The sequence below is a fragment of the Synchiropus splendidus genome, chromosome 9, assembly GCF_027744825.2.
Source record: "Synchiropus splendidus isolate RoL2022-P1 chromosome 9, RoL_Sspl_1.0, whole genome shotgun sequence".
Classification (NCBI taxonomy): Eukaryota; Metazoa; Chordata; class Actinopteri; order Syngnathiformes; family Callionymidae; genus Synchiropus; species Synchiropus splendidus.
In genome coordinates, this window is record NC_071342.1 from 3,758,661 (window position 1) to 3,776,187 (window position 17,527).

At 40.8% G+C, this 17,527-nt stretch overlaps 1 protein-coding gene across 3 annotated transcripts in view; it reads left to right on the forward strand.

Annotated features, from left to right (window-relative positions):
• Positions 1-17,527, forward strand: part of gfra1a (gdnf family receptor alpha 1a) — a 94,828-nt gene that overhangs the window by 12,636 nt on the left and 64,665 nt on the right. For 2 of the 3 annotated variants that reach the window (XM_053875195.1, XM_053875196.1), the window contains one exon: positions 5,137-5,289. The exons of the other annotated variant lie outside the window; for it this stretch is intronic. In XM_053875195.1, coding sequence (XP_053731170.1) covers positions 5,137-5,289 — 153 coding nt within the window. The remainder of the gene's footprint in view (positions 1-5,136; positions 5,290-17,527) is intronic. 3 annotated transcript variants of the gene reach the window in all.

Below are 17,527 nucleotides of genomic sequence, written 5' to 3' on the forward strand. Positions count from 1 at the left end.
CTCGTTGCCGGAGGCCTGGGTCCTTCTCTATTAAAGTCTCAACAATTGTGAACAAAGTGGGGTACGTTGTATGACCAAATACCACCTCAGCCAGCTTATCTAGTATACTGCTTCTCAGTGTTGGATTATGCAGCAGGGTACGCTCATTCATCATCATCATGCTTGGTTTCGAGCCTCGAACGTAAGTTTGACATTGTAGGGGAAAGTTAGGTATTTTAATTTTGGCTGGCCACTGTTGAGACACTCCACTTCCATCTGAGGTGGAGGAGAGAAGGATTGTGACTAGTGATCCTGATGAGTGGCTAGTGGTGCTACTAGTAGAAGTTAAAGATAAGAAAAGTGGCTTTGTTTGCACTACTTTGAGGGTTGCCTTGTCCTTCACTTCTACAATTCAGCTGACTGTGAAAAATTTGCCTTCAAAATTGATGTCTTAGTATGTCTTAAGTATCTCTGACAACAGAAACAAGGTATGTTTGGTATTCCAGCAGACAGAATGAGTTTGTGGATCAAGCTTTTAGCTAGATGGTGTCTTGGGCGTCCGGTCGACACCCTATACTGCAAAACATGGAATGTGGACGCCCTCCGCCACTCCAAAACCAAGTATGATTCAAATTTGCAGATTCTCAAACCTTTCGCAACCGTATTTTTGCAAACGTGGTCACCGTATTTGTTCGTTCACAAAACTAAGTTATTGGAGGAATATTTGGTGCTCCCCTCCCTGCCCCCAGCTTCCCAGCGGACGAACACAGCCTTTCAGAATGAGTACAAAATAGCTCAACAGGGATCAAAATTCAAGTAGTTCTATTTATTTAAAAAGCCACGAGCCTTTATGTATGTGTTGTTTGAATGAATGAATGTTGGTTGTGAAAGTTTAGAAAACCATCACAGCTGATACAGCTGCATGCTTATTTTGCATAAATATATTAAAAAAGATGTAGACACAAGGCTGTACACACGATCGCTTGTAGTAAGGGAAAGAATCATTATAAAAATGTATATATATATATATATATATATATATATATACATATATATATATATATATATATATATATATATATATATTTTTTTTTTTTTTAATTAATCTGGGTCAGCCAAGTCAAACAATTGCCCAGGGTCCCCTGCATCTCAAAGTGTTACTGTGGTTACTGAGTTCATATCTGTAAACGTTTATTTGACTCAGATGCTTATTTGTTTGTTGTTTGTTTATTTTTGTCACAAATAGATGTTTACAGCCTTTTTGTTAGTTGCCAGTTGTTGACAAGGTGTGTTGAGAGGGGGTGGGGTTATGGGTTGGGGGCGGGGTTTTGGACAACCTGTTTCAAAATCCTTGCTAAAAGCTTGTTGTGGACATTTTCTCCATAAATGATGCAGCGCTTTGCTGGCGTATCCATCATGGCAGAAGAGGCTGCATCAGAAACATTGAAATGTCATTAAAAACTATTCTGATGATATGTTACTGCTAAGTTTGAGAAATAATTGTATGTTTGTATGTTTTTTTAAGAAACCTACATTGCCAGTGTTTTGCGTAACATAATATCAGCATCTGCATTTGGTAACAACCACAATACTGATAAGGGAGGCAAATGTGGTGCTTCAAGGTGACCATTTGTCTTCCTGCCAGAGTGTAAACAGCCAAAGGATAAAAATCTACATCATTTTGCTCAATCACTTGTTCACTGCTTGTATTCTCCAAAAGTGCTCATTGTACCATCCTATTTAAGTCTGATAACAAGGACTGCTTTGGCATAAACTATCATAATCCGTAACACCTCTGCAAAGTCAGGCAGTCCAGCAGTAGAGCCATTGCATACCGTCATTCTTGGTGCAGAAGTTGTCCGCATGCATTTGGAAGTCTGCATTTCAATGCCTCTTTTATTTCATCCTTCAAGACTTCCAAATAGACCTCTGTTGTTTTTGTGACTGACAGTGAGGGTTTGACTGCATTTGATTCATTGAGATGGTTTGCAATCATGAGCTGGTGCTTGTTTGCAAGAGTCAGTAAAACATTCTTGAAACATCCAGTGTTTCTGACAATTCCCTTTAAGTCTCATGTCTCATGGTGCACAGTGCAGCAACAGGAACAAATTCCGGAATGAGCTGGGGGTTGTGGTCAAGGAAGTGGTGCTGATTGATCAGTTGAGGAAAAGCTTCAAGAAGTCGGCGTCGGTGAGCCGATTAGGGCTGCAACGATTAGTTGACGTCATCGATAACGTCAACAACAAAAATTTGTCGATGTCAAAATCTGTGCGTTGATGTGTCATGTTGCTGTTGTTGTAAACACCCACGGGTCGCAGGATGGGCATCGATAACTGGTTGTTAATCAGTACCAGTGAGAAAATATCACATTCTCTGGAATCATGAAGATATGTTAATTTCTGTTCCTTTAATTGGTTCCTGACTGTGGTCGGACTCCAACTGGCTTCCGTCGACTCCAACTGGCTTCCGTTAAGCAAGGACTCTAGGCTGAGCAATAGCCTATTTTTTATAGACTTCTGTTTTTAAAGTCTTCAAGGCCATGCGGAGTATGTCTCCTATGTCTATGAGTCGCAAATGTTGAATATATGTTTGTACTGAAGCTGCATTTTTTTAATACACATGCAACAAACTTTATATCTCCTCAATTGGCAACCAAGATGTTCAAAATATTGCTTCCCTGAATCAAAACAACTAGACCTGCACAGGACACACAGAAGCGTTTTTGAGATCAGTGTTGGGTGATGCCTAGATTAATTGGCCTGAAGGGCGTTGAACGCCCTTAAAAGAACATAGGCAATTCATATAGAGGCAAGGAACTGTTTGGTCACGACTGACCACTCCACGTCATAGTCTGTAGTGTTTCAAGTCCTACCCACTTTTCAGCTTAAAAGCATTGATGTTTTGCACAACCATCTCATCTTTTTGGGACTGGAAAATACATACATACATACATAAATGAAGTAGTGTCATATTTACAGAGTCAAAAATTACTTTTTTGCAGTGAGGTTCCGAACAGATGAAGACCTAAAAAAAACAAGGGGTAAAGACCTAAATAAACTCAAGTCAAATGGAGATATTATGAGCTATTCAAACCAAGCCTTGATCCAGATACAGACATGTCTAGGACCACTCTATTCTACTCTAAAAGTCTGCCTCTGAATAGTTTGAACAAGTCTTAGTCTGCAAAACAATGGTAAAATTTGTGGTCCCATTAGTTAGCTTGGGCTGCACGGTGCCTGCCTGTCACCACGGCTCCCCCAGCCCCTCATGCACTCCTCATGGAGCTCCTCACATATTAAACACGTACATGGAGTTTTTTTTTTTTTTTTTTCGTGTCATGGCAATGTTCCTGTTCCAACTGAGCAGTTTGGTTGTTGCCTTAATACAGCCACCTCCATGCGGAACTGGTGGAGCTGCATCAACTAAACAGCATCCTGGAATGATAAGGAGAAGGAAATGGAAATAGAAGTGTTTTCTGTCCATTGTCTTCGTGTTTTTTTTGCTTTGTGGCACCTGCTGCTTCAGCTACTTGGGAACATTTGTCGGTGAAAATATATGTTTAGTACTGAACTGTTGCTAGTATAGCCCACAAATCATGTTTTACTTTTCAGCATATTATTTTAGATTTTTGGACATTCTTCACTATGTGGTCCATTAGTGTCTAATTAAAGCAAGAGCTCACAAAGACTCAGAAAAGAGGACCCTCCCATTCTTCTCCTCCTGTTTGCATCTTTCTTTTGATCATGGAGCATAGTTGTAAAGCAAAAACACTTTTATGCACGTGTTCACACAGGCGCATGCACACACACATTTCCTTCATCCCCTGCAAACTAAAATCCAAATACGGTCAGCCACCAATTTGGCAATAGCTTCTATTCTGGTCCTAGTCCATGTGGGACATCAGGGTGGAATATACATGCTCATATACATACACCCGCTTGCTTCGGAGTTGGCTCGAGGGGAACTGCAGTTTTCCCTTGACTATCGAAGACCCCTGAACCAATGCTTTCCTGTGGATATATTGGTCACTGGTCATTGGACACATACAGATTGAGACATTTTTATTTTTTACATTTATTACCTAAAATAACATCAGACAATATATTGAAAGATAATTTTATAGCACTTGTGTGAAATCCCAGTGAAAGGGCCATAGAGGGAGAATAAAGAAGCAAACTGTGCCAAACACAGATGAGTTTTGTGTTCACCTTTTTGGAAGAGTCGAAATTATTTACCAGTTTCAACAGTAGCACCTTCTACATTCCTTTGTGCATTCTGGTCACACATACATAGCAGCGGGCGATATATTACATTTTTACTTCTTTGTTACTGTGATTACAGCATAATGACTGCAGGTGGGGGTCACTGGAATAGTGACTATGCAAATCTGAGCAAATCACATATTTGCCGTACCCTAAAATTTCTGCCAATTAATTTTCTTCTGTGTATTGCGGGGGCAACAGCTGAAGTGTAGAGGCCAATATTCCTCACAGCTGCTTTCTTCTTGCTCTTTCACATTTGGCTGCAAACTAAAACAGTGAAATTTTAAGTTGTGGAGCCAATAACACTATATCTTCTAAAGAATTACAGATTAGATTCTCATGCCTCAGTTACTTATCACCAAGTCATCATTTGGCGATTCTTCATACTATTACTTTGTAATAGAGTCTTGGAAACTGTGAAAAGTTATTAAAGGAATTACAGTCTGGCACGTGACTATCATCTCTCAATGCCATTTTTTGTAAAGATATAGTCATGTATTTTTGTGAGAAACAGAGAAGAAGATGAATAAAAACTCATTAATTCATTTGTTCAGCTGAATTTCCCTCATTTCTTTTCAAGGCTAATGGTCTCAACATAGTCATTGTAAAGTCATGTTTTTAAAGTTTTTTAATTTTCTGAGTTGGAACTAATTATACCCTTGTTTTATAATATATATTTTTTCGAAAATGTTGCTCCTAGTTGACAAAACCCAGGCAATAGTCGACCTTGAAGAGATCTCTTCTTCCTGTCTTCACTCCTCTGAAAATCAGGATCCATCTTAACCTCCTGGCTCCTTAAAAGTGTCTTTCTCCCTTCATTCCTTCTCTTACCTGACCTCCCTTTGAAACCTCCTGGTTTGTTTTTGGTGGTCCTGATCAGACGTGTTTTTTGCAGAAGGGGCGCAGCCTTGGAGCGCCTCTGCTCCCTCTTCTTCAGGAAGGGGGAGTGACCAGGGGGGTATGCCAAGGGGACGAGCCAGCCCCTCCACCACTGAACTGCTGGACCCTAGTAGAAACAGACGAGCCCATCCCAATTGGGCTATACTGGGTAACTGTGTGTGTGCGAATGAGTGTGTGTGGTAGTATGATCTGGTGTACTGTGATACTTCTGTTGGTAGTTCAGGAGCATGTCTATATTATTTTTCAGTGTCGGTGGAGTACTGTGAACATTCCTTGGAAGTAGAAATTGTGATCGTAGAAACACTTTTCCTGCTGTTAAGATACTCTTTACAACCAAAATAGCAGGTGGCGTTTGACAAGTGGCCAGAGCAGCTGGATGAGTGATGACTGATTCGTCAGAGATACGGGGGGGATTATTAGTGCATGTATAATGCCCTACTCGTGGTAGCATCACACTGGTTTCCATGAGAAGAATGTTTCCGCTCTCTAATTTTACCGAATATCATTGAAATTTGCCTATTCCAGACCCTTTTGCTGCTGTGTTTGGCCATTGCAGTTGTCGTAGTTGTTTACCGGTGTAATCTCGCCTCCACACTGGCGGCATGTAAGCATGCTGTTAAGTTCCACACTTTAACCAATCATCTACAAAATTAACTCAGAGCTTTTTAATCAGAGGAGTATTTTGGTGTTTCTTTTGGCATGATTAATCAGGGTCATCCCAGTAAAACAACTGCCTGTACACAGTTGCAGTCTGATTTTAGGTGCAGTGGTCCTGCATCTAAAAGCTTTGGACGCCTTGTTTCAAAATCCTAGCTAAAAGCCTGGTGATGACCACAATCGTGCTAGAATGTGTGGAAAGTATTTGAGAAGTGCATTAAAAGGGGTCCTATCCTGCAGTTCCAAATAAATTGCCTGTGCAACTAATGAGCAAATAATTAAGTATATGTCTGGTGGTGCAATATGTCGTGGGCCATAGGGATGGGCGATAACTTATCGTACACAATATACCGCTAAAAGTAGTGGTCCCAATTGGTGTCCTGACGTGGTTGTGTGCATTGTTTCATATCAACACATGCAGGCTTTCGTGCTGCGCTGTCGCCTCGGCGAAACACTGTCGTGAAAATAGTTGGAGATTCGACTGACATCTGCTCTGGTATTGGCGGCGGCATCCTCTTCAGTGTACCCGATTAGCGCTTACTAAGTCACTGATCACGGACACACTCTCACAGGCAGCGCTAATGTCAATGTAATGTGACCATGCTACATCAGTTAACAAATTCTCGAACAGTGAAAGTATTAATTAAATCTTGAATAAGGCAATGAAAAACAACCATTTTAGGAGAGGGAATTGTGAAAACTTTTTTTCGTCACACTTGGCGAAGGACTGACAGTTTGTGTCCAGACTGGTCCATAGTTACAGAAAACTGTTAAGAGACACAGAGAAGCAAGCAAGCAGACAGACAGCTCAATTAAACCCCTAAATAAAGCTGGCAGAACAGACATGACCGGGTTCTACGTGAGACGTGAAACATTGAATTTATCATCTCTACACTCAGTTAACTATTATATTTAAACAAAAACATAAACAAATAATGATGTTGGCGACAAAACCCCACTCATAAGTTTAAACAGTTTTCAAGAGAGACTGTAGTGTGTCTAACACACACATAGAATAAACATTTATTGATTGTGATCATTATTTTTATTTATTTAAATAACAACATTTAACGTGATGATTGTTTTTTGTCCATATCACCCATCCCAGTGGGCCGGTATCTTCAGGTTGTCCAGTGACTGGGAAGCTGGCTGTGCCTGCATTATAGCATCTTGCTTTCAATGTTGGTGGCTGCTTAGTGGTGGAAGAACTGCAATTCTACGAAAGAAGATTCATCAAAAAGAAAAAAAAAAAAACTGTTGAGAGTTATACAGCAAAAAGATGTTTTCTTTGCCCAGAGAAATCAACAGAATTAGCAAGTCAATACATACATACATCGTCAGGGTTGGGAGGAGTCCCATCAATCATTGGGCAAGAGGCAGGGAAAACACCCTGGACAGTGTGCCCTGGCTGGCCACGCACACACGTGGAGTGCATGCAAACTCCATGCAGTAAGGTGGCCTGACCCGGACATTGAACCCACAACCAAGTGAGAGTGCTAACATCTACTATCTACTAGGCCACATTTTAGCACACAATCGTCATATCTTCACATTAGTGTTCATTTTAGCTCACTGAATGCTGCAGGGTGGGGATGAGTTAAGTTTGCTTCAGGCAGATGCTGTTGATGCTGAACTTTCGAAGGAGAAATAACTGCTGCACATCAAATGTCAAGACTCTGTTTATGCCATTAAAGTACTTGTTTCAGCATGATTGGTTCCAGTCTCATTAGTAAGACAGGTCTTTGCTAGAGACAGGCCATTGTGCTTTAGGAGCCATAGTCTGGGGACGTTTGTATGAACTGACAAGTGAGGGATGAGAGATTTACCTGATGGATAGTTGCAGCGGGATGTAGAAGCAGGATGTTTCTTGTTTTGAAAAGCCTACTACGCCATTTTGGGCAGTAATTCTCCATTTTCGGGAGCAGCAAATGTTTCTGTGACTGCTACATTAGTTTTATGGCTGATAAAGGGCTGATTGCAAGAATCCTTCACTCAACTTCACCCCCTACTGAAAAGCTAACTTACTATGTTTTCATGAAGAGACACGTTCATTATTTTGTCATTCCTCCTCAAATGTTGGTGCCAGCTCAGAGAAAACACACCCATCTTAAGATAAATGTGGTTGTAGCAGAGAGCTATGAATCTGCTGCCGCAGCTAGTTGGGTGGTGCCTCCCAGTAGCTTTTTTTGGCAGATGTACCTGCAAGATCTCAATTCAGAATTGATTACTTCTAAACATGCTGTAAGTAATGTACTATATTCTCAGAATTGGTGCTTTTATATTATGAACAATAAATCTAGCCTCGACCTTGTCATCATTTGATTCTGACCAGTCAACACAGATACACATATTTCTATTAAATTCCTCTAAACCCAAATTTTGATTTAATATCTACTGGCTTACATCCACGGCCAGGAGTATCCTTTCATACATTATAAGACAAATGCTGATTTATTGCATTTCTGAATGGCATTGGGTAATTTTTAATTTGAATAAAATTAAAATGTTATACTTCTTATTTTTTTTATATTTTTTTTCAAGAGACATAGAAACTGTTGGTGGTGCAGATGATTGCATTCACAGTGTTGTAGCATCAGTCAAATGCAAATCAACGAGGCAGCGATCGAAGTTATTTTACGAGATGGTACATGAACAAAAACAACTCACCCATCACCCACCTCTGTCAAATGAAAACATCAGCTCAGACGAATGCTCGGCATTAAAAATTCAAAGCTGCTTCATCATTTGTAATGCTCTCTGCTCCACATACATACACACACACACACACACACCATGTTGTCTGTATTCTCTTACAAAGTCTTTATAGCTGTTAAAGTCTGGCTGTGTTCAGATTATATCTACAGAGTAAAGGGTTTGTTTCTGTGCAATCATCCTCCCTCTCTGGATTCTCCGTGTCTGATCGTTACAAGAGAAAAGCATTGTTCACACCACTTTTATTTTAAAGAATGTCTCGGCGAGACAGTCATGGAGAGGTTGAGTTGTCACTGCTGCCTGGGCTGGACATGCAGGCACGTGGATTTGGTGTCCTTCAGGACGAAGCAATTTGACTGATGAATCTTCCCAAGGACTCTTTCTCCCTAACTGTCCTTTTGCGACATTGAGGTGTAGCAGGTAATTGTGAGTGTTGATGGAGGCTTCGAATTCACTGTTTCCTGATCAGTTGAGACCAGTCTTGTTTTCTTTAGAATGGAAGATGAAGAAAAGTCAAATCTAAATCAAATCACCCTCGAAAGCTTATTTCTCCTCCGCCCGATTATTCATTGAAGCTTATTGCTTCTTGGCTCCTTTATCCGTCTTCTCCATTCCTGGATAAGCGGCACAAGCCTCGCTGCTGCAAATAAAACTGATTATTAATAAGAAAAATAGCTGCGAGGTGAGCCAATACTACAAGTTGTGCATTGTAAACCGGAATTAAAATTTTTAGTGGTAACCCATTTCCCCTCCGAGCACAAATCTAATGCATCTGCATAAGGTAAGTGACTGAGAGTTCTACTGTAGATGAGAAAAAGCAATGCCACTGTAGTGGAAGGAGACATATATTTCAGATAAACAGGTGTTGTGATAGAATGGTTATTAAAATCATCTTCCACGCATGAATCTACTGGTTTATAACCATCACATTTGATTGTATTCTGCATATCTTCTCTGCAACTCACTGATTTCTTTATTTATTTCGCCCCCCCTATTGTTTAGTAATAGAAACATTTTCATATATGAATGCTGCCCAATCCTTAAGGTGACACGACTTGTATTTAAAAATGTGTATACATTTTTCCTAGCTGTTTGGTTTCCATTCCACCCTCGTATTTAAGGTCTCATGCTGTCCCCATGTTATCCTGTAGAGGCACCAAAACGTAGTTGACTGCTAGTATTCTCACTTATGTACGATGTATGATGTCTTCAATGGTTTAGGCATGGTTACAGTCATTTTTAACTCACAAACTGACGTAAATGGGGAAAACCGACTGTACCACACTCAAAAATATGGACAGCGATGCTCAAAATCATACATTTTGAGTAAACTAAGAATACACCGTCTCTGACCTATTGACAGCCATTATGTTTTTTTTTTTTTTTTTTTTTTCACAGTGCAAGTGAGGGTCATTGTCTGTGAAACTGTCTGATATGAAATTTTTGCTGCTTAGGGAGAGCTGAGTTGAAACTGGCTGCAGCTTGATAACCAAAGTTAATCCACCAAGACATTGAAGCTTCTCACTTACACGACACAAAGGAGTCCGCACCATGAAGTTTGTTGGTTTTGTGGTAGAGCCATTGGTGTAGTGTGGTGCATCATTGATGCTTCGAGGGGCTCCTATGAGCATGGTGAGCACTGTTGATGTAAAAGAAAATATATTGGTGAACAAACTAAGTGAAATTATTAAACATAACGAGTAGGTTTATTCTCTTAACAAAATTATTTTGAAATTGATGAATATCATTCTTTGGCATTTGTGCTAACGCATTTCGTCTAAAACCTAAATACAGTACATATGCTGGACAAGTTTAAGTCTAAGTCTTCAACGAACGTGACTTTTCAGTCGCAGTAGCGCCAGTCATCAGTAGCAGGTAGCTTGCTCAGGTCGTGATTAGTCACCACCTGCCCGGTTCGAACACGTCGCCAAAGTAGTCAGTCGCCGGGGGGCGTGGTCTCAGGATGTGGATGCTGGATTGAAGATGGCGGAGCCGGTGCTCGCTACTCATTAAATGAAAACACGGAAAAAGAGACGTATCTCGTTTCGTAGCATTCGCCAGAGCCGCTCACACTGGTGAATTTAACTTCCTCCTTCAGCAACGTCACCGGGATACGGCCGCTTCGAGCGGTACTTCAGGCGGAACCGCCGCTAGTTGGACGACCTGTTGGTCCGGATCAGTGGCCGAATACAGGACATCAAGTGCCCGCAGTCTGTCCTCGGTAAGCAACTCGATGTGCCGTTATGTACGGTGACTTGTGTCCAAGTCTTTCTGAACTGTCATCAATTCATGAACTCCGCGGTCATATCTGATGTGTGCTTGAAGTAATTTTCGGAGATACGTAATCTGTCATCGTCAATAATTTGTACACGAAAACTAGAGTATTTGAAACAATATTTATATTTTCTTTGAGTCTTGTCAGTTAGCGCCACTTTGTTTCACTTCACTTTGTAATCAATTAATGCAACAAATGCATTGTAATCAAACTATTTATCCTGTAGTTTATATACTGTTGTATGGTTTATATATATTTTGTTAAATCATCACCAACATATATACTGTATGTTTACATATCCATGTATGTTTTATATTTTGCAGGTATTGGGTAACAGGAGACTCATCACCAACTGCTTTTGTGTTGGTGGGACTGTCCACTTCCAGGAGCTGACCAGAGGACCACGGCCACCGACCGCAGATGTTTTCGTCGCAGATGAGGCTTCTCCTTTGTGGAAAAAAACAGTTATCAGTGCAACACAACTGCTCATTCAAGAGTCAGCCACCTATTTAACAAAGCATAGGTCCTTGCATATATATTTCATTTCTGCAATAAAACAAAACTGTCTTCAACTTGTTGACATTTTGCAAAGTGCTTTTGATTTTATTTTTTTTCTGTGAAGCCATTTTCCACAAAAAGAAATGTTCATTGTCAAACACTTTATTTGCAAAACTAAAGTAACTCATTCATTTATACTCATTCAATACCGACAGAATCATAGTCAAACTTGAAGTGAACTACGTAGGTGTGTTTTGAAGGATCTTCCCCAGTGGGACAAGGGTCAAGAGAGGCGGAGGAAGTGGGGCGGCGTCCGGTTCTTTAATGAGACTGTGGCTACAAAGAAAATAAATGACGGGTCCAAATGATCCAAATTTCAGTCAGCTGTTGTTTTGCTTGGTAAAGTAACATGTACATTTTAAATTTATGTGGAACCTGGAAGGAACGAGGACCTTGAAAACTGTCCCTTCTTCTGAGCTGGGTTTGTGGAGGGAGTACATGTAGATGTTTGAGCTCAGCTTCAGCATCCGGTGACCCCTTCCTCCATTGCTCTCTTCCTTCGGTGTCCTGCACATAATGAAAGTTGAGTTCAATTACATGCCATAGTGATGAGTACTAATAAATAAAATCTGTATAGGACAGCAATGGTTAACCTAAAGCAAGTCATGTCACTATGACAGTGCTTGAATGATGTAGAACAATCACATGCAGCAGCACCAGGTGAAGCGGGAGGGAGGTCCATCCTCCTCCTCATCATTACCAACATCAAGAGTGGATCCATCCTCCTCCTCTCATTAATGACAGCACAGCGTGATTACATTATTGTACTAGCTGTACAGAAAAAAGCAATACGGAAAGCTACATACCTTTTTATATTTATATATTTAGCTAGTATTCAAAATGTCCCCACTAAATTAACGTGCAAACCTGTCTGCTACCTTGCTGCTGCAGCTGCTGCCTCTCCAGTCATGTTCGCTGAGGTCTCTCTTGGAGATGAAGGGTTCCAGAAGAGAGAGGACAGAGAAGAACGCTCACTTCACGGCACTAGATGCCGCTGACCACTCCTCGGTCACCATCCTCCCCTCATATAAATTGACCCTTCAGTACGTGTCATCTGAATTAAATTAAATCAGAAACAGTACTTATTTAGCCCGACGCCATGCATACGTAGTTTCTACAGTCGTAGCAGTACATTCGCCTCGTAAACTCGGTGGACATTGCGTTTAGGCGAATATAACTTAACTAAACTTACGTAAATAAAGTCTCAACTCACCAGGAACGCCACCGTTGTGGCGCACTTTCCCTCCGGACAATTTTCTTCCTATTTATGTTCTGGTGGAAATTAAAAAATGCACAATTTGTGTCACTGACGACAGTCTGCATGTAATCAACCGCAGGGATTAGCTTCTCCTCCTCCGGGACACGTCACTCGCGGATCTGGTCTCTGATTGGTCAACGCTCTGCGACTGGTCGCAGTAGTTCAAAAAATAGAACTACTGCGACTGTTGCAGTAGCCCAGTTGTGTCGTCTTGAGTAGCCGGAATCGCCGGATGTAGCTCAAATCGCGTAGCATCGCACACTCCAGTCGTGTCGCGGCCATGTTGGTCGCCGCTGATCGCCGTCAATCGCCCAGCTCCATTTGACTTTGTATGTAAATCAGTCGTGTCGCTCGCGGAAGTCGCGTTCGGTGTGAACGTACCTGCATATCAGATATATCGATATTGATGTTTACAGTTGGGGAGCTTGAAACAAGAAAAACTGAAATGCATCCCAAGTTCTAATTAAAAACAAATATGTTCATTGTGTAAATACATTTTTAAAAAATGGTTCTATCTTTTAACTGTCTTCATATTTGTTTTTACTTGCTATATGTAGTATGCAAACACTTCTGAATGTACACCCCTGTAGTAGTGCTGCAATAGACATGATTACTTGAGCTTTCAGATCAACAATGACCCCAAACTCTGTAAGGTGCAACCCACAATAAGACAACAATCCAGAACAAACCTTTCCAGACCATTGCAAGCAGCTGGTTCACGGAATGAAATCTGATTTCGTGAGATTGCAGCTACCAAGCAACACTGTGTCCTGTCCAGTATTCTGCTGCTGATGTTGATTTGAGAGAAAAAAATAAAAATAAATAAAAATAAATAAAACAAATGCTGCTCACTCAGCGATGTTTTTATTATGTACCTGCATTCCTGACAGCGTCAGTGAAGGCCCATAACGCCGAGCAACACATCCCTGCTCCCAATGCTTCTATTACAAAATGGCTGTTGAAGTGCATCACAATCTGAGTGGTTGTCCGAGGAATATAATTTTATTCCCAGTGTTATTTTCAGAGCTCAACCACACATGGTATTTCACAAAACGTGGTGGATATTACTGTCGCCATAGTGAGACAAAGATGGTAAATGAATGGGGGGCTTCTTTGAGTTTGCCTGACTCTGAGCTTTCACGTTAAGGCTGAATCATGATACGAAAATGTATAGCCACAATTTCTGGGATGGTACATGTCAGCCATAAACAAATCCAACGCCAACTGTTGGGTACATTTTTGGGGTCAGCACACACACGGACATTAAGCAGAAACTCAAAAATGTTTCCACTTTACGTGTCTTTAAGATATCTGAGCAAAATAAGCAAAATAAATTCTACAAAATCCAAGATAAACCTGGATCCCCACTGGCAAGTATGCAAAATTTCACATGGAAGAGACATCTGTGTGTTTGCTTGTGGTGCAGTCAAGGCCACCTAACTACAAACACACACACAGCTCCACACACAGACAAGGACTAATTTGTTAAATTAATTCTAAATTTTAAATTGCTTGACACAAAAAATTCAAATTACCTAATACCAACTTTGACCATATAGATAACCCAACCTCACTCCAATGGTGTAATATATTGAGAGAGACATCGCAACAGTTGCCATTTGTAACCCCTTACGTGGCTCTCTCCCTAAATGACGGTACTGAAAGTCACTGTGACTAAAACACAGTCACTGATGGTCTTTAAATGGCAATCTGGCATTTTAGAATTGTAATTATAGAATAAATGGAACACCATCCCATTGCCTACCCCAAACTTTTTTTTCTCATGTCACACAGCACGTGCGTCAACATGTGATGCTGGTGGCTTCCTTTTTTGTCAGTATGGGACGCAAAAGGCTACTTTCCCAACAACGATATATGGTTGAAATTATTCTGAAATTTTGGCGCAATCCAATACAGAAATGGACAAAGGGACTGCTTTTCAAGGGAGACGGTCTGTTTAGAATCCAATCACACAATAGTTGCCTATGTCAATAAAGGCCAGTCAGAATTTACACAACACGTTTGTCTCATTCTTGAGTAGTTGAAATAATAAACATTTTTAATTAACTCGAATGACATCAAATTGATTCAGTCAGATTTCCTCTTGGTTTAGCCCAGAGCACAAACATGAAATTCACAAAGTAAAACCATTTGCCTCACATCTGCATCAAGAAAATTCTCTGTTTGACAAGTTCAAATATTAAATACATGCCTGAAGCTCAGAAAGGTCAGGGGGGAATACTTGTCTTTTTCATGACACACACTTTTTAGCTAAAAATTCAGTGAGTTGACTGTCCAGTGGCCTCCAGTGGCATGAGCCAAGTTCTATTTACTCACTACATTGACCTTAAAACCTCTCACACCACGTCTGTCTCAGACTGATACACTCACACACACACACCTAAGGTGGCGTAGTTACGCCAGCTCTGATTCTCTTCATACTCTTTTGTATTGCTGTCGGCTCTATCTAGTGGTTTAGCTGGTACTGACATTGACTCTGACATGCATATTTTCTCACAGCTCACAACACGCTATTCAGTTGAACCGTGAACGTGTGGTGTTAAAATCTCCCCTCATTCCTGTCTTTTTCTCTTTCTGTCAGTGAACGTTACTATTAATATTTTTATTGTCATTATTACTACCTAGATTTTGTGTCTCTGCATGAGGTTCATATTACATCTACAATGGGTCTTTGATTAGATCTCTGTCCTCTGGTTTTCATCAGTGAAGGCTGAACAGGCCGACAGGAAATGGTCAATAATAGTGTAGTGTCTTCACAGAGGAGAAAACACTGCATCAGTGTTGTTCTCCTCCTGAGACTTCTCTGCATTCCTTCAATTCTCCATTGCCCTCTAAAAAACCTTTTGATAATCGGATAAAGACCAGACGAAACAAGACAAATGTGAACTCCTCACTATTCTACGATTGTAATTTACTGAAAAAAGGAAACCTGCCAAACAACACAACAATTGTATTTTCTCTTCTGCCATCTCCCTTCCAATCTTTTTACCGCTTTTAATTCAACAACTACATTTAACTGATTACTTAGGAAGTCTTGTTACATCAAACTGTCTAGAATCTCCCTATGCTGACACAAGTAAGTATACTTTTTTTTTATGATAGAACAGAAGAGAACCGCTACAGCTATACTGCCTGGATCACAAATCCTCCAGGCACCAGAATTGGAAACTATACCCCGAAATGAAATTGTTTAATTGATTAATTTCTGTACTTCTTCTGATGGGCAACATGGTGGAATAATGATAGCATTCAATACTACATGTTTTTTTTTTACATTCGGTTTCGCTTTTGTGCATACATACATCACCAATTAACTGCTGCTTAGTCCTGTTCAGGGTTGCGGGGAGAGCTGAAGCCTATCCCAGCAGTCATTGTGCGAGAGGCGGCAATACACCCCGGACATGTTGCCAGTCCATCACAGGGCACTCGCTTTTGTGTTTCCTGACCTTGAATGTGGAATGGAAGGATTTCAGCATTTGGTCATGGGGAGTCTTCATGCAGTATAATGTGTAGCAGTGATATCTAGAAACGCTGCTTGACAATGTACTGACTTGACCAATGTGGCTTAGACCTCACAGGTCGTTCAGTGATCATCTCTTTAATGTATGATGCTAAATTGACCTTTTGCGGTCACTCTGAAATTGTCCTTCATCCATTATTCATCAGATGAACTGACAGGTAAGAGCTATCGTCTTGTATCCGCCATGAGCGCCTGGTGAACAGGTGAAATTGTCAACATGTCCAAAGGGTCTGAATCCTGCGTGGTGTGCCTGTGTGCGCACACAGGGAAGCAGGGTAGACTTTACCATTTTTTTTAGATAAATAATACAGAAGTATTTCACATCTCAGAGTCAGTGCCATTTTTCTTATCCCAGTAAACATTGAACATTTAGAAACATATAATAATAAAAGAAGTGCAGGTTTTGAATCAAACCTCATTCATAAAATGGCAACACCCACAAATAGATTTGAAAGACCAACTCCTAATAGTTATGTGGACTATTACACCAATTGGACGCCTGAACCCCAACTTTCTACTTTCCTCAACATAACCTCTTTAAGAGGTTGGCAGACGTACACTACATAGAAGCTGCACTTCTTCTTTCTGATATTATGTTACAACAGCAAATAAACATTCTCCACCTGAGCCTATCTTGTCCATCCTCTCCAGTCAAACCAATCTTCTTTTCCTTCCTGTCCTTCTACCTCATGGTTATATTCATCTTGTTCTTTTGACCAGTGCTGTGCTTCCACTCTTAAAGCAGCCGTAAGTAAGTCGAGAATATTTGCTCTTGGCAGCGCCACAGGTCGGAAAGCTGGGTCTCGCCCCCCATCCCACGTTTGTTTATGAGGAAAGATCTTGGCGAAACAGCAAAAAATGTAATCACAGATGGCAATGTACACATCACTGTCTAGCCTATTCTTTTAAAGGAAACTCTATAAGCATCTATCATTCAACATCGGACATGGAACTCCGTCATGCAGCCAATGAGGAGAGCCAGGATCCAGCGAGACCGATGGACCCAGAAAATAAAATTCGACTGCACCTTTCAGAATGAAGCAAAAGGGGAAGTTTTAATTTTTACTGATTAGGTGACAACAAACCGCTATCTTATAGTGATGAGAAATAAATCTGTAAGATATCATCAGGCGCCGTCTCTTTCACAAGTCTTGTTGGAACGCTCTATGGAATGCAGTACAGCTCCGAGAGCAATGGACATCAGTCATTGTGATGTTTCTTAAGGGATTCTTCGGTGAAAAACATGCTGAAAACCTTCATGTTCATCTCGTGGGCTCTCATTTAAGTAGTTGCGGAGCGCCATCATCATTTACAGCACTGTAGTATAATATCTACGAAGGTGCAGCATTTCTCCTCTCTCGCTTTATCACCGCATGACTGCCATG